This window comes from Tachypleus tridentatus, chromosome 8 (genome assembly GCF_004210375.1).
Source record: "Tachypleus tridentatus isolate NWPU-2018 chromosome 8, ASM421037v1, whole genome shotgun sequence".
NCBI lineage: Eukaryota > Metazoa > Arthropoda > Merostomata > Xiphosura > Limulidae > Tachypleus > Tachypleus tridentatus.
In genome coordinates, this window is record NC_134832.1 from 37,154,494 (window position 1) to 37,179,282 (window position 24,789).

A 24,789-nucleotide genomic window follows, 5' to 3' on the forward strand; every position below is an offset into this window, starting at 1 on the left:
ATAAACTTACACTCTGTTTAAACACTTTTTTCATTCATCTCAATCATGTGCGTTATCGATAAACTATTGTCTGCTCTTATATAAGTAAAATATGGTGTTGTGTAGATTTGAATCTTTTGGACAGCAATGCTTATAAAATAAAGTGTGAAATATTTATTACGTGTCACGTCAGTTTCGTCTCATTGCTAAACGAAAGCAAGCATCACATTTTAAACCTTGACTTCAAAGGGTTTTAGTTTATAACGCCACTTGTATAGTATCAGAATAAAAATATTGCTCACCTGCACTAACGGATTTAGTTTGCTCTTTGCTAGAATCATCTTCCGTTTCCAGTCAGCTGTTATCTCTCTTGTTACTTTTACGTCATATAATAATTAGTTCAATGAACCTTTGTTTCTAACAAAAAAACAAATGATATTTTGAGAGTTTGGTTGAATAAATATAAAGTATGTTGATTAACATCGATTTCATTTTGCAAATTAGATCCGGGAGGAAGTTTTAATTGTTCAGAATATCTACAAATAATATTCGAGTAACACAGTTGCTAGTATGATATTATAATAGGGGTGACAAGGAATAAATCCGAAAAGTAAAATAACAAAATTCATCTTAATTTTCTTTGTTTATTTTTGAACAGTGTAAAATTATTACAATTGATAATAATTAATATGACATTTGGTTAAATAGTGTTCAGACTTTAAACCTGTTTTACAAAACATTGTCAATCATCTTATATAGTATTTTTCAAATATTTGCATCACATTTGTTAGTTAAGCTTTAACGCTCAACTACTAAATTATAAAAGCAAGATCTCGAAAATGAATAAATTGTACATCATATTAACAACCTGTAAACAACTTCTAACTCATACGCTGGTCAGCCATGGCCAGGTGGTTAAGGCACTTGACTCGCAATTTAAGGGTCGCGGATTCAATTCTCCATCGCACCAAACATGCTCGCCCTTTCAGCCGTTATAATGTTACGATCAATTCCACTATTCGTTAGTAAAAGAGTAGCCTAAGAGTTGGCGGTGGGTAGCGATAACTAGCCAGCTACCTTCCCTCTAGTCTCATACTGCTAAATTAGGAATGACTAGCGCAAATAGCCCTTGTGTAGCTTTGCGCCAATTTCAAAAAACAAACAAAGAAACTCATACAGCTTGGACAGAAAAATGTCCATTCTTTAATGTTAATGTTGTTGTTGTTCAAGGTATTACACCGTTTGTCACGTTTGTTTGTTTGTTTTGGAATTTCGCACAAAGCTACTCGAGGGCTATCTGTACTAGCCGTCCCTAATTTAGCAGTGTAAGACTAGAGGGAAGGCAGCTAGTCATCACCACCCACCGCCAACTCTTGGGCTACTCTTTTACCAACGAATAGTGGGATTGACCGTCACATTATACACCCCCACGGCTGGGAGGGCGAGCATGTTTAAGCTATTTTATCGAATCCAAAGCAGGCAGTGACCTTACAGTTATTTATGATATTAAAGTTGAAAGTAGGAGAAAGGAGGTGAGATAAAACAACTCATAACGTTGCGAAATCATGACATTAAACACAAAGTGAGATTGAGTAATTGTGTATGAGACAGCACATGATAAGATATACACGTCTGCGTGAAACACATAGCACCATGTGATTTTTGAACAAAAGAAAACTCAATTTAGAAATTTAAAAATCTTACGTTTTCAATAAAAGAGTATTGGACTTTGCCATGACGACGTTGACACAATGGTTTTCAATGCAATATTGACCTCTGTTTAAACGGTAGCGACCAGTGGCGGCGCCAAGGGGGTTGGGGCTTGAGCCCCCTAAGCCCCCACAATATTGTTACCTACATATATTCATAAAACATGGAAAACTCAATCGTCGTTGTTGCTTACCAATTAACATCAAAGAGACATAGATCTGTAGAACTCAACGTCTTCATTAAGACAGAAGTATGTGTCATGCATCCCATAGCAACGTACTAAATGCACTGAAACTCACGCGCTGTATTGCCGCTCCCTGTGTAATGCCATTCCATTTTGAGCTTTGACGAAGATTAAACAATCACGTTGATTTCAAGTTACAACAGATCATCAGGGATGTTACTTGATAAATCAAAGGTTTCACAGGTATTTACCCATTAATTTCATTTATCTTTTATTGAAAAGTAAAACATAGCATGTATGTATAAGTGTATTGTGTATAGGTCAAAACTATGAAGCATTTATCCGGTGTTGTGCCCTCTGTGAGATCCTTTTGCATTGTGTATCAGCCATCCAAAATTGTACTGATGATTGTGGCATACACTTAAAATTGTAACTTACAATCCATTTAATGTTATACTTATGATTAGATAATAACCTTACATGTTAACTAAACAATTCTAGAATGAATTTTGAAATTGTCATTGGGCTATTTAGAAGTACCTAATTTATTGTAATGTAGTAGTTACATTATTGTAATAGGTGCTTGTCACACTTATGATAATAAGAACAATATCACAATCACAGTTTGCCCTGTATGAATAATGTATACATATAAGTATATTTTCATAAACAGATTATTTCTAATTTGTAATAATGATTTATTAATCAGAGTATGAGTTTCCAATGAAAACTGCATTGAAAACGCAGTTCAAAATAGCACACCTTTCTGAAATGCATCTTGGTATTTACATTATTATAATTTATCATCTATACTTCACATTGATGGCATTTTGGGAAGCCTCTCTACAGTTTACCTCAGCTCCCCCTCAGCCCCCCAACGAAAATATCCTGGCGCCGCCACTGGTAGCGACACACGTATAAAAAGTATTTATATTCGTATTGGTAGTTGTAACAAGTTTACTATTATATATTTATTTTAATATAGATGTTTGTTTCAGTTAAATATCTATTGAAAAATGCATGTAAATTGTACTGTTAAATGTGTATTGCGAAATTCTCGCCTATCCACTAAAGTTGTAGAAAATTCTCGAATATAAGAATCAACAATGTACTATATGTACTACATACACGGTATGTACTATATACCGTGTCTCCAATTTATTGTTACGTAATACGATTTCAGATTACAGGAAATTTGAACTTAGAAGTTAATTAAATGTTAATTTGTATCAAATTTATATTTACTAACAAAACTGAAACACACAATTTCTTTCATAACACAGATATATTTTAATATAGAAAAAATATACAATTTATAATAACGGTTATTACAAATAGTCAATAAAATAATGATTTATATACAAAAATTTTACAAACTCACAAACAATATTTAGTCTTGAACTTAATATTTTATCCACAGTCCAGGTCTACGAAGCACAAATTACTTTTATGTTGATACACAGATATACTTCATTTAACGGCACTTATAACAAGCTCTATTCTTATTTGGCCTAACGCAGCTTACAAGCTTGCTTTTCACAGATATGAAATATATAATGTCTTTGTAAAAATACTGGCATTCGAAGTTAGTTCTCTGAGGTTGAACGGTTCGTAACGTTCGAAATCTCCAAATGTTCCTGGTCAAATTTTGTAGTTTTTCCGAGGCTTGTATTGAACTCACTGTAACTGATACACAATATAAAACAATCTTTGAAAGTTAAGAAGGGTTTTAAAGGAGTAATCGGAATTTGTTAGTTATGTTTTCCAACCAATTGACACGTATTACAAGTTTTACAAAGATGAAAAAAATTCTCTTGCGCAATTTTGGCCAAAACAAATGTCTCATAATTTTGTCACACGTCTTGTTGACTCCTAAACGATCTCTCAGAGGAAGTTTATAGGCAACTTTCAAAATTCCCTTTTTATGGTACTTTAAGTAACTTATTCACCTTTACTTCATCAAGTCCATACGCAAAATGTTTGAAAGGAGATTCCAATTTGTGTGATTAAAAGAAAAAATTGCTTATTCTACGGGGTTTGGGGGCATGCTTCTCAGGAAAGTTGTAAGACATAAGTGTTGTGAGATTGAATCTGGAAGCAAATTTGCATAAAATATAACTTAAACAGTTACACGGTTATTCACGCAAAATCCACAAACATCCAATTAAAAGTTACTAAATCATCATTCTTTTGTAATGCTACATGGAGAGCTAGACACAAATTAACATAAAAATGTGCGTTATATTATAGTAAACTACTGTACTGTCTACATACAGAGTAGTTATTATTTGTTAAATTATATTGCTAATTTGAACGGCACTGTACAACAATAGTAAGCAATGTTCTGGAAGAAAGAAATATCAACAAATAATCCATAAAACTACAGACCGTCTGTCTCAGAAGATGTAGAAAAAATAACAAACAACAGGTTATTGGCTTATCTAGAAAAATAAATAAATTACTGGAAGTCCAAAATGGTTTGCGAAAACCGCAACAAATAATATATCACCTATTAGTCTAACAAATCACATCATTAATATCTTAAACAGAAAAGGAAAGTCACATGCTTTCTCGATGTTTGAAAAAGCTTTTTGTAGTTTTTGTCGTAACGAATTAAGGAACTTTGACAGCTACATCATACATGACGAACCTAGTCTTAATTACTTCTTTCCTTCAAATATTTAACAAAAATCTTAGAACACAACGTAGTTCCAGACAAACTGATTATTTGATGTACTTTTCGTTCTATATTCAAAGAATATTTATGTTAAAAGAGGATTAACTGTGTAGGCACATGAGGATCTTGACGGTGAAAGATTTCTTATTCTGCGACGTAGAATCTACGTGGTTGGTGGTTTCATTCCAGCTAAAAATGTGATTCAGCGTTGGGAAGAACCACAGACTACAGATCAAAATAACCAAATTCACGTGTATTATTTTTAAAATTTAAAGATTAAAAGAACCAATCTGTGCCAACATTATGTTTCTCGAAAAATAAACCATAGAGAGATGAAGGCCCTTTTCATGTAGAGGGGCTGAGACCTTTGGGTCCAATGCCCAGGAAAATTTAGTTGGAGGGGAACGAAAACTGGAGTACCTGGAAAAAACCTACTTCCACAGGATAGGTGTCGAATAATCTATCTGTCCTGTACCATGGCTATGGAAATAAACATGGTTGTTAAAAACAAAACATGGTATGATGTTTGAAACTTAATACTTGTTGGTGTTTCGTTGCTCTGTGTTCTTTTGTTCGTGATACAAATTGTATGGAAATGTGTGTTTAAGAGGAGCGCTTGTATGCAGCGTGGCTGTAAGTTTGTTTCTTTTTTTACTTTATTGTAGTATTTGTACTCAAGTTAAGTAAGCCTATTTCTTAAAGTAGGAAAGTTACTAAATCTATGTAGATATTTTTAGGGAATAAATTTTGGGAAACTTATGACTAATCTTATTGCTCTGTTTTGTTGCATTTGTAGTTTTTTGATACTATTTTCTGGTTCGTTCGTTGTTATTTGACACCCGTATTTTATAAGAGGGCGTATAAATGTTCTGTGTATTTTTAGCGATGTTTATGGTGTTCACCCGTGTGTTTGTTGGCAGTTAGTGTGATATAACTGATACAGTCGTGTATGTTTTGGATACGTTTGTTCCATGTTAGACATGTGTCAAAAACTATACCATGAAACTTAATATTATTGTTCTTCTTTATTTCTGTTTTTCTTAACTTTAATTTCATTTTCTTCGTTATTTTTTGTATTTTCATAGGTTTTTGAAAAAGAATGATTGCTAGAGTTGTTGTTGGGTTTAATATAGTTCGCCACTTCCTGCACAATTCTAGAACTAGATTTAATGTTTTTTTAACTCTTGCTGTAGCAATTAATGGGTTTCAATTAATGTTGTCTGCATATTGGAAGTAATATGTATGTGTTAAATTATGGAATGGGTTATCTTTTACAAAATGTATAGGAATAGTTATTCCAGCTATTCTTGGTGAGAAAACATCCAGTTTATTTCATAACAGTCATTCAAGGTTCCTTGATGGCATATGACGTAAATAAGGAGTTCAGTTTATAGTGACTTTCTGGAATGTTAATGTTTGCAATTTTGAACTAACGAACTCTGTATATTTTTTCTTTTGACACAATGTCTAGTTTTATGCATCATTTAGACTGGTTTACAGTTAATTATGTGAAGAAAATAGCGTTATTTGTTTGACCATTTTCAACATCCCTTTTGTGTTATATGGGTTTTACCAAAATGTTCATCATCAGGCAAAGAAGACATTTAATAGTTAACAAATAGCATTCTCTACTATGAAACTAAAAAAAAATACTTAGCATTAACTACAGTTGTAATGTTGTAGCTGTAGAGAAATGTTTCAAAAACAACAATTTCAAAGTTGTTTATAAATATCGCAATACCAATAAGAACTTTATACCCTTGAACATGTCTACAAATCAGAATAATGAACAAAGAGCCTGTATAGTCCCCTGACAGGCTGGTTGTTTGTAATTAAGCACTAAACTATAAAATGGGCTGTCTATGCTCTGCCCACCACGTGTATCGAAACCAGGTTTCTAATGGTGTGAGTCTGCAGGAGGGGAGGGGTGCTGTCAGTCTTGTGACAAAGTTGAGATACACAAATATATACACATTGCAGATGTAAGTACAATACAATATATACTACATGGCCAAAGGTATGTGGACACCCCTTCTAATTAGTAAGTTCGGCCATTTCAGCCACACCCATTGCTAACAGGAGCATAAAAGTAAGCATAGAGCCATGCAATCTCCATAGACAAATGTTGACAGTAGAATGGGTCGTACTGAAGAGCTCAGTGACTTTCAACGTGGCATTGTCATAGGATGCCACCTTTCCAGCAAATCAGTTCGTCAAATTTCTGCCCTGCTAGAACTGACCCGGTCAACTGTAAGTGCTGTTATTTGAAGCGGAAACACCTAGGAGCAACAACAGCTCAGCCACAAAGCGGTAGGCCACACAAGCTCACAGAACGGGACCGCAGAGTGCTGAAACACGTAGCGCGTAAAAAGCGTCTGTCCACAGTTGCAACACTCACTACCTTGTTCCAAACAGCCTCTGGAAGCAATGTAAGAACAAGAACTGTTCATAGAGAGCTTCATGAAATTAGTTTCCATGGCCGAGCAGCCGCACACAAGTGTAAGATCACCATACGCAATGCCAAGCGTTGCCTGGGATGGTGTGAAGCACACCGCCATTGAACTCTGGAGCAGTGAAAACGAGTTATCTGGAATGATGAATCACGCTTCATTGTCTGGCAGTCTGACGGACGAATCTGGGTTTAGCGGATGCCAGGAGAACGCTTCCTGCCTTAATGCATTGTACCAACTGTAAAGTTTTGTGAAGAAGATCATTATTCGGCCTGGGGCTGTTTTCCATGGTTTGGGCTGGGCTCTTTAGTTCCAGCGAAGGAAATTCTTAATGCTACAGCATACAATAACATTCTAGAATATTGTGTGCTTACAACTTTGTGGCAACAGTTCGGGAAGACCCTTTTTTGTTTCAACATGACAATGCCCCTGTGAACAAAGCGAGGTTCATAAACACATGGTTTGCCGAGGTGGGTGTGGAAGAACTTGACTGGTCTGCACAGAGCTCTGACCTCGCTCCCATCTAACACCTATGGGATGAATTCAAACGTCGACTGCGAGCCAGGCCTTCTCACCCAACATTAGTACCCGACCTCACTAATGCTCTTGTGACTGAATAGGAGTGAATCCCCGCAGCCATGTTCCAAAATATAGTGAAAAACCTTCCGAAAAGAGTGGAGGCATGTTAATGCCTATGATTTTGGAATGAGATGTTGAATAAGCACATGTGGGTGTAATGGTAGGGTGTACACATACTTTTGGCCATGAAGTGTATATCTAAGTTAACAATAAATATTTCAAACCTAATGGACTTAAGTCACGATTTCTACAGTTTCTATTGATATTCATATCTAATTCCCTTTCTAATTTCCCTCTTTGTACTGTAATTTACCTCATGATAGACAACATTAATTTTATTCTATAAATGTCATGGTTACATTTCCATGCATCGGTCGCTACATCTAATTTTTCCATTATTTCAGAACAAATGTCCTTTTTTTGTGATCTTTAACTCGTGTAGCAACAGTTCTTATTGTCTTCCCCCATATAGCTTCATCTAAATTATAGTGCTTGATAAAAAATTAAAAACTTGTTTAGAATCGACATAACAGTATTTACATCTTGCGAAGTATGTATACAATAATGTATGTTTACACATGAAATGAAATACGTTTTGTTTATTAGGAGTTTAGTATGAGTATGAACTACATTATTAGTGTAACAGATTCACTAATGTGTGTTTACTTTAATAACGATGTTTGTATTAGTTAAACATATACTTAGAAATTCATGTAACTTATATTATTAACTAGTTTAGTTTAGTTATCACCATTAGATTCCATCAAGGAACATACGGCCGCAATCGCTTGCGGATTCTTCAACAAGTATTTAAGTGAGTAGGTTGTTAGCCCACTGCACCGAGCCGTCCCTAATTTAGCAGTGTAAGACTAGAGGGAAGGCAGCTAGTCATCACCACCCACCGCCAACTCTTGGGCTATTCTTTTACCAACGAATAGTGGGATTGACCGTGACATTATAACGCCCCCACGGCTGGGAGGGCGAGCATGTCTGGCGCGACGCGGGCGCGAACCCGCGATCCTCGGATTACGAGTCGCACGCCTTACGCGCTAGGCCTATGTGTTGCGAAATTTCTGTCTATTCACTTAATTCGTAGAAGATTCTTGAGTGTGTGTGTTTTCTTATAACTAAACCACATCAGGCTGTCTGCTAAATTCACCGAGTTCTTAAATTGTAAGAATCAACATTGTACTATGTGTTTGTGTAAAATATTAGAGATTGACAGTATTAGTGCCAGCTGATTTTTTGAGAATCTCACCTAATGAGTATAACAGAGTATAAATTTCAGGTTTTGATTACATGATTACATGGATAACAGGGTGGTCCTTATTTTTGAAATTTTGATTTACAACACTCTTACTTTATCATTGTTTTCCAATACTTAAACAAGTTATTCACGCTAATTTTTGTTCATGAACGGTTGCTCAAGGTAATTGAAATTTTATCTTTAAGCTCGCACTATACATGCATAATCTGAATATTCTACAATGTTCCAGAATATGCTAACTAAATGTTCCAGCATGTTATTAAAGAATATTCTAACACATTCTGGAATACTATAGTATATTCTGGATTATTCCGCATTATTCAGAATTCTCTAGGACATTAAATGTATTAATAATTCATGGTGTCACTTTTTAACTTTTTGAAGCAAGAGTAAACCAACTCCAAGAACCTTAGAACCTGTTTTGGTATGCGATTTTAAATAATTGGTGAGGTTTTTTTAGAATCCAGATATTGCAATTTTTAATCGATTTTAACAATTATAGCAATACACGACGTCTCCAATTATGAAACTTCACCTGAACCATGATGAATTAGCAAAAGCCATAGAGGGAGTTAAGGATAGTAATAAAATTGTCTTGCTAAAAAACAACTTCAGGTCAGTCAACCTAGAGACAATTATCAATAAATTCTTAAAAAAGCAATAATATTTCTTGGTGGCATCCCTCATCATGAAATACAATTCGTAGCACCTGAACGATCTAGATATTAATGGCACAGTTTAAACTCACTGCCCATGAGGAAAGAGAACTTCATGACATATGTATACTTGTTGTTCGTGTCTGTCATAGTGCATGGCTCACTGCTCTTTAAACCACATCTGCCCCTCGAAATCATCTTAATTTCCTACTATATCTAGTTAAGAACGTGAATTCTACGCTTACGAAATTTTTCTGTCAAACATTTGCTGGATATCTATGGTATCTTAATTAAGAACTCTTTGATTCAGTTGCATCAGCGGAGATAAAACAAGCAATGGTGAAAGATTTAAATAAGAAAGAAGAACTGGGTGAATTTCAAAAGCATATATAACTGAATATCAGGGATTCTGAGGACAAGTAAATTGTAAATTTCATCGCAAATAACACAACAAACATTTTCAGGTGCCTTGATATTCCATCTGAATTTCTGGATTATGACCCCGAGTCATGAGAGCTTGAAGAAACGTTAGTGGGCGGCACTATATACAGTTCAACAACTGAATGTGGTAAAGGACAATGCTGACATTTAATTAGATGTATAATGCCATTATAACAAGGAAAGAAGAACAGAAATAATTCCTCCGTCAAGTTGTGTAGAACCATAGAAGATGTTTCCTAGTAGCAAAAAGCAAACAATAACAATTTAAGAGTGACCAACCATGCCAAAATCATACACTTATGTAATTATAATATTTTATGTGCAATAAAATAATAATATACTTTAAATAATCGTGTATAAAACATAAGAAGTATGTTTTTATATCACACAGTACATATGTTATCCGGCTACTGCAGTCTAGAACTTCAGCCTCATTAAGCAACATCTAAATATTGACCAAAATTGATAAAGTTTGAAATTTAATTTTTTATACACTGAATGAGGATGATGGTTTTAAACTTTTTAACCTGAAATTTTCTTTACAAATAAGGACCATCCTAATATGTGTGTGTGCATATTTTGGTTAATAAAGTTATTTAGTTTAATTTTTTTGTATAGTGCATGTATGCGCTTAAAATATAGATTTATATTTAAGGATTTATCTTTCTATGTAGTGTACATGGCGTTGTTTAAGGATTTACTTTGTAGTGGGCCCGGCATGGCCAAGCGTGTTAAGGCGTGCGAATCGTAATCTGAGGATCGCGGGTTCGCATCCCCGTCGCGCCAAACATGCTCGCCCTTTCAGCTGTGGGGGCATTATAAAGTGACGGTCAATCCCACTATTCGTTGGTAAAAGAGTAGCCCAAGAGTTGGCGGTAGATGGTGATGACTAGCTGCCTTCCCTCTAGTCTTACACTGCTAAATTAGGGACGGCTAGCACAGATAGCCCTCGAGTAGCTTTGTGCGAAATTCAAAAAACAAACAAACAAACATAGTTTGTAGTGTGGGAATATATTTTAGTGTTCAGTTCAAGGTTTCTATGCACATATGTAATCACAGTAAATTGTTATTTTCATATATTTTAAAGCTCTCTTCTTAAGGGATCAGTTTTAATGTGTATTTTCTACTTTAAAAGACGTTTGCTATTTCATTGCATGCATATGTTAGATTCCTCCCTCTTAAACTAGGTAGGTGGTGTATGTTAAAGAGTGTTTTTTATGTATGTATTTAGCTTCGAGAGCATATTTTGTTAGATCATCCCTTCTAAAGAATCTGTTTTAATATTTACTTTTTTGTTAATGGTCTGAATTATGTTTCATTCTACACAGTTTGTTAGAGCATTTGATATAGGAGGTGTGCAGGCCTTTGATTGGTTTGTTTTTGCTGTTTTACTGCCTTGTGTAGGCCGATTTACGGGAATTCGTTGTTTTCATGTTTTGAGGGCAACATGAATGAAGTTTGTTCTGACATAAATAATCTATAAGTTCAAAGATGAGAACAGGCTGGAAATAAAGGTAGGGATACCATAGTATGGTGACGTACTCTTTGATGTCCATCTTTTTAACTAAAGAATAAAATTTTCAAAATTATGTTCGTTTCATTATTTCCATTTTGGGCACTTATTATGCATATAAGTCGTTTCAAATGCTGCTGTTATCAAAATATATGATATATAAACTAATTTTGTAAGCTTATGCGGATACAGTAAATGTATGTAATGTGATTTGATTTTTTTTTATTCAGTCATTTGTGAAATAAATACCTATTGCACAAATAACTAGCACAGGAACTAGCCAAATATAGAAAAATTCAAAGTAAGAATATTTAAATCAGTTTCTTTTACATAGTTACTAAAAGTCATATTATGAAACTTTAATAACAAATAGTTAATAGTTACAGCTTTAAGTGGATTTCTATATGAAAGCCAAATCACACATAATTCTAACTTGTGTCAGTACTATTAAAAAACTTATTGCTTACTTTATTTCTGTTGATATGTTGAGAAAAATATGTTAACTACAAATACAAGCTTAAAATAATCATCATATATTGATATTTAGAGCTGCATTTATGAAAAATAAATGTTAATAAAAACAGGATCAAACGATAACGAAAGATTTATTGAACAGACTTAGTAATTTTAAACTAAAACCTTTAGAACAAAATATTCTTGAAAACTGGTAAACTTATCCCAAATATACTCACACGCACGCACACGCACACATATATATTTATGAAACGTTACAAACTGGGCATTAAATAAAAGTAGATCTGTTTCATCAGCTCATATACAACTCGAAAAGTTTATTAATATTCCAGTTTAAATGGAGAACTAAGAATACGAGATTTGTGAAGCCGATATGTAAAAACAAGAGGAGAGAGCGAAAATAAAACATAAAACCAAGAAGTGTAAATGAAATGATTCTTTAAAGTGTAACAAATACACATTGTTTGCTTTGTTTTTCGCCGCCCGCGTCGCGCTAAACATGCTCGCCCTCCCAGCCGTGGGGGTGTATAATGTTACGGTCAATCCCACTATTCGTTGGTAAAAGAGTAGCCCAAGAGTTGGCGGTGGGTGGTGATGACTAGCTGCCTTCCCTCTAGTCTTACACTGCTAAATTAGGGACGGCTAGCACAGATAGCCCTCGAGTAGCTTTGTGCGAAATTCCAAAACAAACAAACAAACAATTGTTTTTCGCGAGGAGTCGATCCCACAACTTTTAGCGTATAAAATCAGCGAAATTACCGATGATCCGTCGAAGAACAACGTACACTAACGTCACTTCTTTTGTTGAACAAACACTGTTTAAGGCTATTTATATCGATATAGCGTTTAAGTTTCTAAATATAGATTAGCATCTAATTAGCGCACATAAACATTTGAAATGAGTATTTTATCCAAAAAAAATAGTTTTTTGTTTTGTTTAATTATTAATAAGTATTCCAAAATTAGAATAAATAATTTTAACAATAATTCACAAGTGCACATATTCTATAGCTCAATTAAACCCAAGAATATGTTCAAGATCATATATCTAAATTCCCTACTTCTCCGATCCTATTGGGCCAATCTCAACCAAATTTTGTACGTAAATTCTATTAACTATTCGGATGTATTTAAAAAAATCAAATTGAAATTAACACTATTTCCATTTTATATAAAGTATATTTGTTAATTACTTACATCCTATGGAGTCAATTTCAAACAATCTTCTCAAATTCACTCTTTGGAGAATGTTGGAAAGCAATCTGCAAATGTCGTTTAAGAAGCTTTGTTATCATTTTGAACTTTTGAGATAAAGTTTATGTTCAAGTTATTACTTTGAAGTGTACGATTACTGTTAAACATACATTGTTTTAACTAAGTTTAAAGATTCTCCATCAGTTGCCGTGTGTTTCCGTTTGTAAATTATATTTTTATATTGTAATGCATAGTGTTGTGCCGTATATATCTTGTTACTTCAACATCATTTGGCCCGGCATGGCCAGGTGTTTAAGGCACTCGACTCGTAATCTGAGGGTCTCGGGTTCGAATCCCCGTCCCATCAAACATGCTCTCCCTTTCAACTGCGGGGGCGTTATAATGTGACAATCAAACCCACTATTCGTTAGTAAAAGAATAGCCCAAGAGTTGGTGGTAAGTGGGGATGACTAGTTGCCTTTCCTCCAGTCTTACACTGCTAAATTAGGGACGACTAGTGAAGAATAGCCCTCGTATAGCTTTGCGCGAAATTAAAAAAAATCAATATCAGTTTCAATATAAAAAATAACAAGATTTGTGAAGTACGTTTTTCAGAGTTTCAACATGGTTGTAACAATTGAAATAAATATTCTATTTTTAATTTTCAGTTTTTGTAGAAATCTAGTGACAATCGCTAGAAATACATCACGAAACTAAAATTAAGTGAAGTTTTATGAATAAAGCAACAGGCAAAAATCTCAGATGTAATAAGAAACGTAAACTGGTATATAAAGTTTAGAGAATAAATATAAGAAACCTCTTAGTGATAGGCGAAACTAAATGTCATGTTGAATTATCATTTCAGTACTTCTGACATCGCATTTGTCTGCTTCAGTGAGCTTAATCAATCATCGAAGTTTATTTATCTTTACATGTTAGTAAAATATATGTAGTTCATCTGTTTCCAGTCCAGTTTTTTTATGAATGCTTCTCGTACTTCACTGTTGAATGCGCTAAGGAGAATGACGTAATTCTGTCCTTGAGTAGATGGTAAAGTCCACGTTTGCTCATTAACATGAGTGTTTAAAAGGGTCTACCCTATCCTGAAATCTTTATTTCAGAAAATATCACAGTTCTGTAAACAAGATTGTAGACCTTGCTACAGGGGTTAGTAAAGGTATGTTGAATATATCGGAATAAACTCTATCTGTACGTTTAGTGTAAAGATGACAACTTGAGATTCTGTTGAGATCAAATCTGATGTATTATTTTATATTTTGTAATTCATACTCAAACTGTAAATATACTAAGATGATCCGACATGGAACATTTTACAGCATAAATATTTATGTAATATTGAGATAAGTACATTACATTCCTGGAGAGTGTTTATGTTTACTCATCATTGACTGATACTTGTATCTTAGTATCTTTCAAAACTTTTAGTTTTTCTCGATAGCTTGTATAAACATAATTCGCTTCTTTCAATAGAAGAACGGCTTTTACTAATACAAATACACTTTATATCGTTAAAGATTTAGAGATTTGTTTGAGCTTCTTTGTCAAAATCATTTTTGATCTGCTAGTTTAAAATGGTTAATAAAGCCAATTTAGCCTTTTCTATTCAATATTATTCCTGAATTTGAATCTTTTTTAAGTAATAACAAACTTTTGAGTATAAGATTTGTAATAAAATATATAATATATATTGTTAGTTAGGAGTTACTTTTGGAGAAAAAAAAGACTTGAGATCGTGACCTTTAATTATTTTAATTTAAAATCCATTAATAGAGCATTAAGAAGACATTCTAGTTTAACGTGACTTTAACTTGAAATAAAAAGCTTATTGGTTGAGAAAATGTAGCAAGATTTTGAATTTTTGTATGACCAGGACTTTATTTTCAGCTCAAAAGCAAAAAGACGTGTTGAAAAATAATAACAAATATCACCATCTGAGTCTTGGGAATGTGCATTATGGAAGCTACATAGAAGACTTTTGTATAGCAACTGTTGTGAAAGTTTAATAACTGTTATAACTTAATTAAATACCAACATCAGCTCATAGTATGTCCAAATAGAAAGTTATTTCTCATGAAACAGGCTAAATAGTATTCAAATAAGAAAAAAAAAAGATATTTGATCCCCCTGAAATTATAATTTAATACAACATATTAATTTCTTAAAATATAATAAAAAGGTCTTAGTTAATCTGGTAAAAATCATAGAAAGGTCTCATTTCATCTAGTCAAGACACACGTTCCTGCGGCCAAAGAAGCCTGCGTCATTGTGTGTGTGTGTCATTAACAGGAATGATAGTTTAGAGATTGTTCATCTTTTGCACATTTTCCTCAAATGTGCGCTACTGAACTCTTACTTCACATACTAAATTTCAACACAATCCATAAACAATTATATTACCTGAGATATAATATTTTCAAGTTTGATTCAGTTTTTTCTTTTCTTTTTCTTTTTTGCAACAATAATAGGGAAACTTTATTTGATAGAAAAACATAGTTACCTTCTATAGATTTTTTTTTTTGAAATTTGCTACACTGACAGATCTTTTCAACCTACAATTAGGAATCTTATTTGGTATAAATGTAAGACGCATGTGGTTTTTTTAGCAAAAAAAACTGCTTTTGACGAAACTTTTTCGCACACCTGTGCAAAAAGTCACTTGAGAGATTTGTTTAATGTTTTTACTACAGCTTTGTCTAAGTGTAAAAGTGGACCGTTTTCAGTCATTTGAATTAAGGACGACTGATTCAGAGCCGCAAAATTATAATGTGAAAGAAAGTGCAGATACTTAAGTATTAGTTAAGCCAACCAATTTCTAATTTCTAATTCAAGTTTTGAAAAGACCATTATTATTGATTATTCATCGCCATGTTTCAACAGAGATTTACTAAATTCTATGAAATTATCCTAATTAAAGATATTTTAATGCCATGTGATAATAGTTTAACAATTAGCGTAAATAACGATGTTTGATATAGCTGCACCAGTTACATAATGGTGATGATAATAAACTGTTAATTTAAATTCCATGACGTTAATATAATGTATGCTATTAATAATATTTTAAAGAATCTGATTCATTCTGTAAAGTAAAGGTCTGTTTAAAATAACAGGGTTGCTATCCTAAAGCTAATGCTGATTACTATCACTGGTACCTACTTGTTGTGGTTTGTTCACGTGTATTAACAAAAAGTCATAATATCTGATAAAAAGATACTTTAAGTGAGAAAAATAAATGCGGCAAGAAAACACTGACTGTGCGATAGGCACCCTCACCCTCAATCCCTTTATCAGCTGCATTTTCTTTTTCACACCTAAGGGGTTTTTAATTAGATATTTTTGTTCAGCGTTTCTTTAAAGCAGGTTTTAATGTGATTATTTCAATGATGATTCTTTTCTACATGAAAACATCATTTGATTGTGTTTTTGTTGTTGTATATACAGAAATTTAAAAGAGTAATTGCAGATACTGTAAACAAGTAATATAATACTTAACGAAAGAGCGTTTTTATATACAGTTAGATTCGTTATCTAATAACTCAAAACTATAAATTAGCACTACAATTACAAACTAATTGCTCTTAATAAAATACAAGCTATAGTTTTTGTAAACCCTTGTTACATATTATGTACCGCGTACAAATTATTTCAATACTTTGCTCATGGCAGGTTAAGTTTATACGCTTTTCTCACTTTGAATGAAGTCATCTTCGAAAGTGAGACACTTGTGTATGCTCAGTTGAAGCCTAGCATCACACATGCAAAAAATAAATTAAACTGATGAAGTAATGACGTAGTTTAAATTGTCATGTTTTGTTTAATCCCAGGAATGTTTAGATTCTTGCCTAAAACAGTTATAAATAAAATCAAAATCTGATGTAATTTGGAAAAAAATTATAGCAAGTATCGTGGGTGAATGTAAGTTCACCATACGTATTCTAAATACATAAATTAGTTAAAATACTAAAATGCGTTGCCAGTTTTAAAACCCGAAAAACTGTACTGTATGTATTGATAGTACGAAATACAGTAGAAACGACTGATAATTTATTTCTTGTGGTACAATTAAGCAACTAAATGTAAAGTGTAGGATTTGGACAGGCAAAAAGGTAAAATAAACTTATGTCTTAATCTTTAATTTCGGTGACTTCGGTTTGTCTTCAAGTGTAAATTAATATAGAATTTCATATAGCCTTCACAATTATGTTAGAATACGCTGTAACTGTGCTGATTACTTATCTAAACGTAATGCAGTAACACAACATAGAAAAAAAAAGGAAAAATATATAACGCTTGTACAACCACATAATGTACTACCCGATCAACATAGATTAAAATATTATAGTTATCTTCACAAAATGACATGAAAATTATTCAAAAAGTCTGTTTTCTAGGTAGGTGATGACGTCAGAACAAGGAATTGAAAGAGATCCTGATATAAATGCTGCTGTAGAATTTATTAACAGTTTCATTAAGGAAGAAGATGCAAAGAAAACAGTAGAGGCTTACTCTCGGTCTGTCGATGTTTATGAAAAGGTAAAAAAAATGTGGTTTTCATTAAGTTAAGCAATGTGATAACAATCAAGCAGGAAAACATTTTATCTTAATCTAAATACCTAGCTTCTTGTGTATATATATTTTTTTCCATTTGAACTGATATTAATATTGTCCTAGATCCAAATATATGATATATTCAAATAAACAGTTGAAGTTGCTATTCAGCTCAAATGTATATTAAAATATATGTACATTTACCTTAAGTTGAGTCTCCCTTTGGTGAGCACAGCAAATATCCCGATGTGACACAAAAGACATACGTTAAATTGTACATGTCTTAACACTTTTATAATGTAAGAAATTATATTATAAATAAAAAAAATATATTTCTGTAGCTAATGAACGTCAACGTTTCGAGGAATGATTAATATAATTCACATTAAATATTACTAACACTAGGAGTCATTATATGTTTTTTTAATAATATTTATGAGTAAAGGACATCATTACACTTTTAAATGCAAAATATTAGTTTTTTGTATCAATTAATAAATATTTTGTTCGAATATCACACATTAAAAGTTATCTATCTTGTTAAATGGTTTTAAATTATGTTTTAAATTTTAAAATAACGTTTTAAGTTTCCTAAACTTCTCGAATAGGGTATGGGGAACGCGAAGCACAAAGGAGCTTTGTTGACGGTGGAAAGCTTTCTAAAGCTTGGATTTGACATAAATACCAGAATTGTTGATATTGGAGCTGGAACTGGAGCTTTAGCGAAATTAGTAAGTTTAAGCCTTTTTTATTTTATTTTCTTCGCTATTATAAAATAGAATAACAAAATGTTAAAACAAGCATGATTTATGCTTCAAAATAATATGAGTTTAAAGAAGAGAAACAGACAAGTATTTGTGACCTAAGTTACGTGGAAGAAGAAATATATTATTGGCTTCATTACAACATATATTCTTCTAGGTTGTAAAATATTTGTCTTTCTTTGACGTAAATAGCTTCTTTGACTTTTTTCAAACCATAACATTATTTTCTGAAAAAAAAATCTTATTTTTATTTATTTAGTTTAAGATTGTAAGTAATGTGCCATTTATCCACCCGTTTGCGTCACCAATTTGAAACATTGGTGGATGTAGTTGGCATTAATATTTCAAAACAATTTCTTGAAACTGACTCAGTTTGATGAGACTCAGTACATTATAATTAAATGAATATATTTTGTTCAGTACGAATAATAACCACTTAGACTGGTCCATGATATTTATTTCTTTTATTTGAAAAGCAGGATTTTTATAATGCCAAGAATATTTAAATTAAGCAGTTACAACAGACAAAACTTAATTTGGAATACTATAACTTAGTGACTATGTAAGTATATTATAAATGAGATAATTTTAATGAAACTATTGCGTAAAATTACAAATACGTCACTCAGTGAAATGAAACATAGCATAGTTTGAAACAAGAGTTCCAGAAAAAATTAAAAAACGTTGCATTTCCCTGTTTTGTTAGAGACTAAATTGTGACACATGAGCCACAACTGTATATTATGCATATAGTTACAGAATATTAGTATTATAATAATGTTAATAAAAAATTAAAAAGTTAACGTAAGTAATACATTCATTCTTTTTAACTGAAATCCAAACTGTTTTAAATATTTCTCATTAGCTATATCCAGCCGGATATCGTAACATTGATGCGATAGATGGTTCTGAAAGAATGTTGGAACGTGCCAAAGAACAGAATCTCTATCAGAATTATATCCTTTCAATTGTGGGGCACGGGCACATATTACCTATCGAAGATGGTAAGAATTCTGATGAACATTAAACAGAAATATTCGATTTGTATTTACTAAATTGTCTGTCGAACATTCTGAAGGAGTCAAAAGAGAAAGTTATCTGCACATCTGTTATCTGATAGAAATCACGAAATATTACATTTGTAACCAATCTAGAGATAATTAAAACTCCATAAATCCTTCTTTAAGTTCTAAATGTCACATACACGGGATCTTTACGGAATTTTTTCTTACTACCTTATTGTACAATCTTTCACAGATCAATAGTTTAAGCATACACTCTCTGCTACTAAGATTTATATAATATATTCAATTCTAACTTAGATATTTGTATTAAAACACGAGTTTTCAAATATTTGATCTAGTTTATAGAAGTTTTATAATATATATTAAGCATACATATTGTTAATTAAAGCCATCGTACAAAATTATTTGAACAAAACAACAACAAAGAAAAAACAACATTTGTGGCATTCGTCATTTTCTACAGGGCCCGGCATGGCCAAGCGTGTTAGGACGTGCGACTCGTAATCTGATGGTCGTGGGTTCGCATCCCGGTCGCGCCAAACATGCTCGCCCTTTCAGCCGTGGGGGCGTTATAATGTGACTGTCAATCCCACTATTCATTGGTAAAAGTTGGCGGTGGGTGGTGATGACTCGCTGCCTTCCCTCTAGTCTTACACTGCTAAATTAGGGACGGCTACCACAGATAGCCCTCGAGTAGCTTTGTCCGAAATTCCAAAACAAACAAACAAACATTTGTACAGAATTTATTTTAGCAGTAAAGTGTTTTAGGATAAAACAATGGAACTCAAAAAGACAAATCTTAAATATTTAGAATTTTAGATTCTGTTATCTGGTTTTAAAATGTTAATAAAAATCCGTTTATTTATCGTAGATCAGTATTATCTGATAAGATGTAATTTTATTTTTTCACTTTCAGATACTTACGAAGTTATGCTAATGTCAGCTGTATTTTGTCCAGGCCACATGGGAACTGATGCCTTTCCTGAACTAATCAGAATCATGAAATCTGGTAATGAAGCACACACTTATTTCAAGCTCATTGCGCTATCTTCAAAATCAAAAACACATTTTACACTATATTCCTAGTCAAAACACCAAGCAATGAGTTACATTACAACGTCACACTCAACCCATGTATCTTATTGAGTAAGAGCTTATAATTTGTATTGTAATTAATATAATCCTTTTCTGGTATTAATATTATTTCATTCAAAACGTCAAATCCCTCTTATGCCGAAAAGGTACTGGGGAACCGGCGCTTAACTCCGGTTTTTTCAGGCACAAATGGATTAAAATGGTGAAACATTCATCCTGAATGGGATACCATTTAATCGCAGGTTAGCGTTCCAGCTAAAAGCTGGTTCTTATCATATAACTGTATAGACTGGAACATTTGGAGTAAAGTGTATTGCTCAAGAACACAACAGTATGTCGCGAGCAAGTTTCAAACTCACAACCATCCAACTGTGAGTATAAAGGGTGATACTAGTGAACAACGCTGTCCCTGATACGCAATTGTTGCGCGGAAAAACATTTACAATCTTACAACATAAAATGTTACACATTATATTTCCTTTGTGAAATAACGCTATTGCCTATTTTAAATTTGGAAGTAAAATCAGCTCATGTGAACGTTTGCGCTACCTAATTATGATATGTATAAAATCAGTATGAAGAGGTCGTGTAAGAACTTAAAACGTGCAATAAGATGTTGGTATGAGTCTCTCCTGTTTTCTTTCGTGTCATTATATAATATTTCTAACGATAAACAAAAACAAGACATACTGTTACAGCACGTGATGATTTTTTTCCAACAGTCTAAAAGTTCGTTAATGTGCGTAGAACCTGCTGAAAATAACATAATAGCAAATCAAATTCGTTAACTTTCGTATGAAATGACATAAAAATATCTTTTTTTTAACAATTATAATTTTAAAGCTCCTCTCGTGCTTTTAGTCACTAACAGCAGTTAATAATATGTGATGAAAAATAACACAGTTCTGATGATATTCATCAGGTGGCATTATCATCTGGGCAATGAGGGCTCCACACCTGTATGCTGACATGTCAGAAAAATATCGAGACGGAAGATTTGAAGCTGATGTTGAGGAAATGGTCCAGAAAGGAAAATGGAGATATTACAATCCTTCGCGAACAATTTCTTATTTTCACAATCACGAAGGGGTGATATTTACTATGGAGGTGTTGTAGGATCTGAAAAATCGATGAATACGAAAATCTTATTTTTTTTCTGTTCAACATGTTTCAAACATTATATGATGTTAAATTGTTGATTGTTTTTAGATTTTCTTATAAAAGGTTTACCTCAATTTGCTTCTTTAAACTTTATTTTTTACATTTCAGTTTTACTTTTAAAAGTATTTTAGTATTACGTGTTATAATTTATCTCGAACAAGTCTCCAATTTATTATGTTACGTACATTACATATTACGATTCAAATGACCAGAAATCTGAATTTGAATTTAGAAGTTAATTAAATATCGATGTATATTAAATTTATATTCGCTAACAAGACAATTTGTTTCCTTAACCCAGATATGTTTTAACATGTAACCAAGTAATTCTTCGTTGATATACACTTCATTTGGCAGGGAAGCTGGCTAGCTCTATTTTTTACTGGTCTCACGTAAGATTCTCACAACGGAAGTAATATAATGTTTTCTTAAAAACACTAACGTTCAAAGTTAATTCACTGAAACTGAACGGTTCGTAATTTTCGAAATCTATAAGCGTTCCTTGTCGAATATCTGTAATTTTCTGATTAATAAGCGTTTATCGCCACTATAGCTTCTATAGCCAACTACAGTAAATCAAAAATATTAAACTGTCTCTCCGCATGTCACGATGGCTACCTGTTATATTCATTAGGTGAAATTCTCGAAAATTTAGCTGGCAACAACACTGTCAATCTCTAGTATTTTACATACACATATCGTATGTTGTTGATTCTTATACTTGAGAATCTTCTAAAAATTTAGAGAAGGCAGAACTTTCGCAGTACACATTCAACAATATAAATTACATACTTTATGAATACATATTTAATCAAGAGAAACATTAACGTTAAAATAAATAGAAAATCTGTTATATTTGTTTTAATAACAAACTCGCTTACACCTCAATCATCACTTGACTTGTGTAACCTTAAATGGATACTTGGCAGATATTGTTTTACTAATATGTGTTTAATACAAAATTGCATTTTCGTATTTACAGTTTACAAGTGAATTTATTTTTCATCGAAAATATTAATTAAAATGAGTATTATTATTAATAATAAAAAACGATTTTGTTACTGGCATTATTTAATGTTTTGGATGTTCAACTTTAATGTAAACATATATACTGTTTAGGATTTAAACAATAGAACACTAATTCTACTTGCATCCAGCTTGATGTTGTTTTCTTTTTTTTTGAAAAAAGCACAAAGCTACACAATAAGCTGGCTGTGCTCTATCGAAACTTCGATTTAGCGCTGTAAGTCCGCAGACATACCGCTAAGTCACTGCGGACTTTAAGTTCAATATATATATGTTAAATATATATGTATGCCTTCTAATAATAAACACCATAAAAATAAGAAGTTTAAGTTTCGTATATATTGCATTTCAAAATCTATCAGTTGATTATTTCCTCTATAGGAATTCCATAGTGGTTACCTAATATTTCTATAAGCATTGTAACTTTTCATCTATCTTTTGACAGAACTTTTATTAAAGTTGAAATTCAAATATGGCAAAATGTTTCATGTTTTATTTTTATCAAACAAAATCATGCATCTTCTTTCGTAGATTCAACATGGAGTTTCTTACTATACCTATATATGGTACCAGCAGATAGCTTAGAAGAAAACCTTGACTGCGTTTTGTCTTTTAGAGAGTTTACGTTAGTTTTACATGTGTAACATTGGGTGATTTAGAAACAGGCGATACGAGTTGATGTAACTTCACTAATTAAATAAAACATGCATCTTCTGATAGCAGCCTAGAAAATCGTGACAAGTGTGTTTCATAGTGCTTGTCGTTTAAAGTCTGGAACAAGAAATAAAAGAACATAAAACCTGCTCTTTTAAAGCTCGGAAAAAATCTGTCTTATGAACTGAATGATCAAATTTTCCCCTCCATATATCCCGCTCCGTGGCATAGCCTGTAAGTCTGCGGATTTATAGTACAGCATTAAAAACCAGATTTTGATAACTATGGTGGGCACAGAACAAATAGCATATTGTATAGCTTTGAGCTTTACTATAAACAAATAAATTCACATTATATAGTCCCATATTTCATAATAAGTCTTTAAAATTGTTTTTAAAGCACTTTAAAGTGTAGAATATGGTATACAGTGGATTTTATACAATTTTGGCGTGTAGAATACGAAGCTCATATTTGTATTTTTTATCACAAAATTGACAGAAAACCGACACTACACAAACCGCTATAATTTCTGATCTATTTAAGATATGAATATGTTCTGAAATTATTTTCTAACATTACAGATCTTTACTAATTCATTGGAATCAAAATAAAAAATGTGCGACTAACCAAGGTCATTTTATCTAAAACGGCTGCCAAATATTATATAAGCTACAACAATAACTTAGTTTATCTTATCAATATAGTGTGACAATATTAATATATTTTGAGGTTGTTTATTGCATTAAGTGTTTCATATAAAGCAATATACACATTTTTGACCTTTCAACGTGCTTATGGGCGGGTTATATCTTTCGTCAAAGAAAGTCAACACACATATGTATATAGCTGTAATTTCAGATCAATCAAGAAACAAGTGTAATCTTAGACCATATTTTAATATTGCAAACATCAATAAATCCAATGATAATCAAAAGTGAATACTTGGATTAACAGTTTAAGATCCGTTTCTTCGACAGTCATCCTCCGTTCTTAGGTCATCACCTATATCCAATATATTGCTGATAATCTTATGCTCAGCGTAGGATTAATCATGTTTGCCTTAATTGTTTTTATACTAGCGCAGAAACATGATTCAAAATGTAGATAAATAAACGCAGTTTCAATCTATTGAATTCGATAGGCTGATGCCCAAACTACATCTTAATACTGTATTGACAGCGATAGCTGATTCTGATCTAGTATTTTTACCTTTACCTGTGAACAGCACGATTCTTGTCATTTGAAGGGCTCCTCTGATCCCAGTGGACTTAGAAACATGTATCTGTTTGTTAGGTCTCTGAGCTTGTACCTTTTGTTAAAAATTTTATGTAATTTTTTTATTCTATGTAGTCTACCATTCATAAGATTCTT

General features: G+C 32.6%; 1 protein-coding gene across 2 annotated transcripts in view; it reads left to right on the forward strand.

Moving 5' to 3' along the window:
- LOC143222189 (methyltransferase-like protein 27) overlaps positions 1–23,245 on the forward strand; it is a 32,457-nt gene extending 9,212 nt beyond the window's left edge. The window contains exons 1-6 of one of the 2 annotated variants that reach the window (XM_076448282.1): positions 14,157–14,301; positions 17,537–17,678; positions 18,302–18,424; positions 19,323–19,461; positions 20,399–20,491; positions 21,500–23,245. In XM_076448282.1, the coding sequence (XP_076304397.1) occupies positions 17,544–17,678; positions 18,302–18,424; positions 19,323–19,461; positions 20,399–20,491; positions 21,500–21,693 (684 nt within the window). In that variant the 5' untranslated portion in view covers positions 14,157–14,301; positions 17,537–17,543 and the 3' untranslated portion in view covers positions 21,694–23,245. Of the gene's footprint in view, positions 1–14,156; positions 14,302–17,536; positions 17,679–18,301; positions 18,425–19,322; positions 19,462–20,398; positions 20,492–21,499 lie in introns of those variants that run through there. The other variant, XM_076448283.1, reaches the window with a different exon arrangement.
- The last annotated feature ends 1,544 nt before the right edge of the window (positions 23,246–24,789 follow it).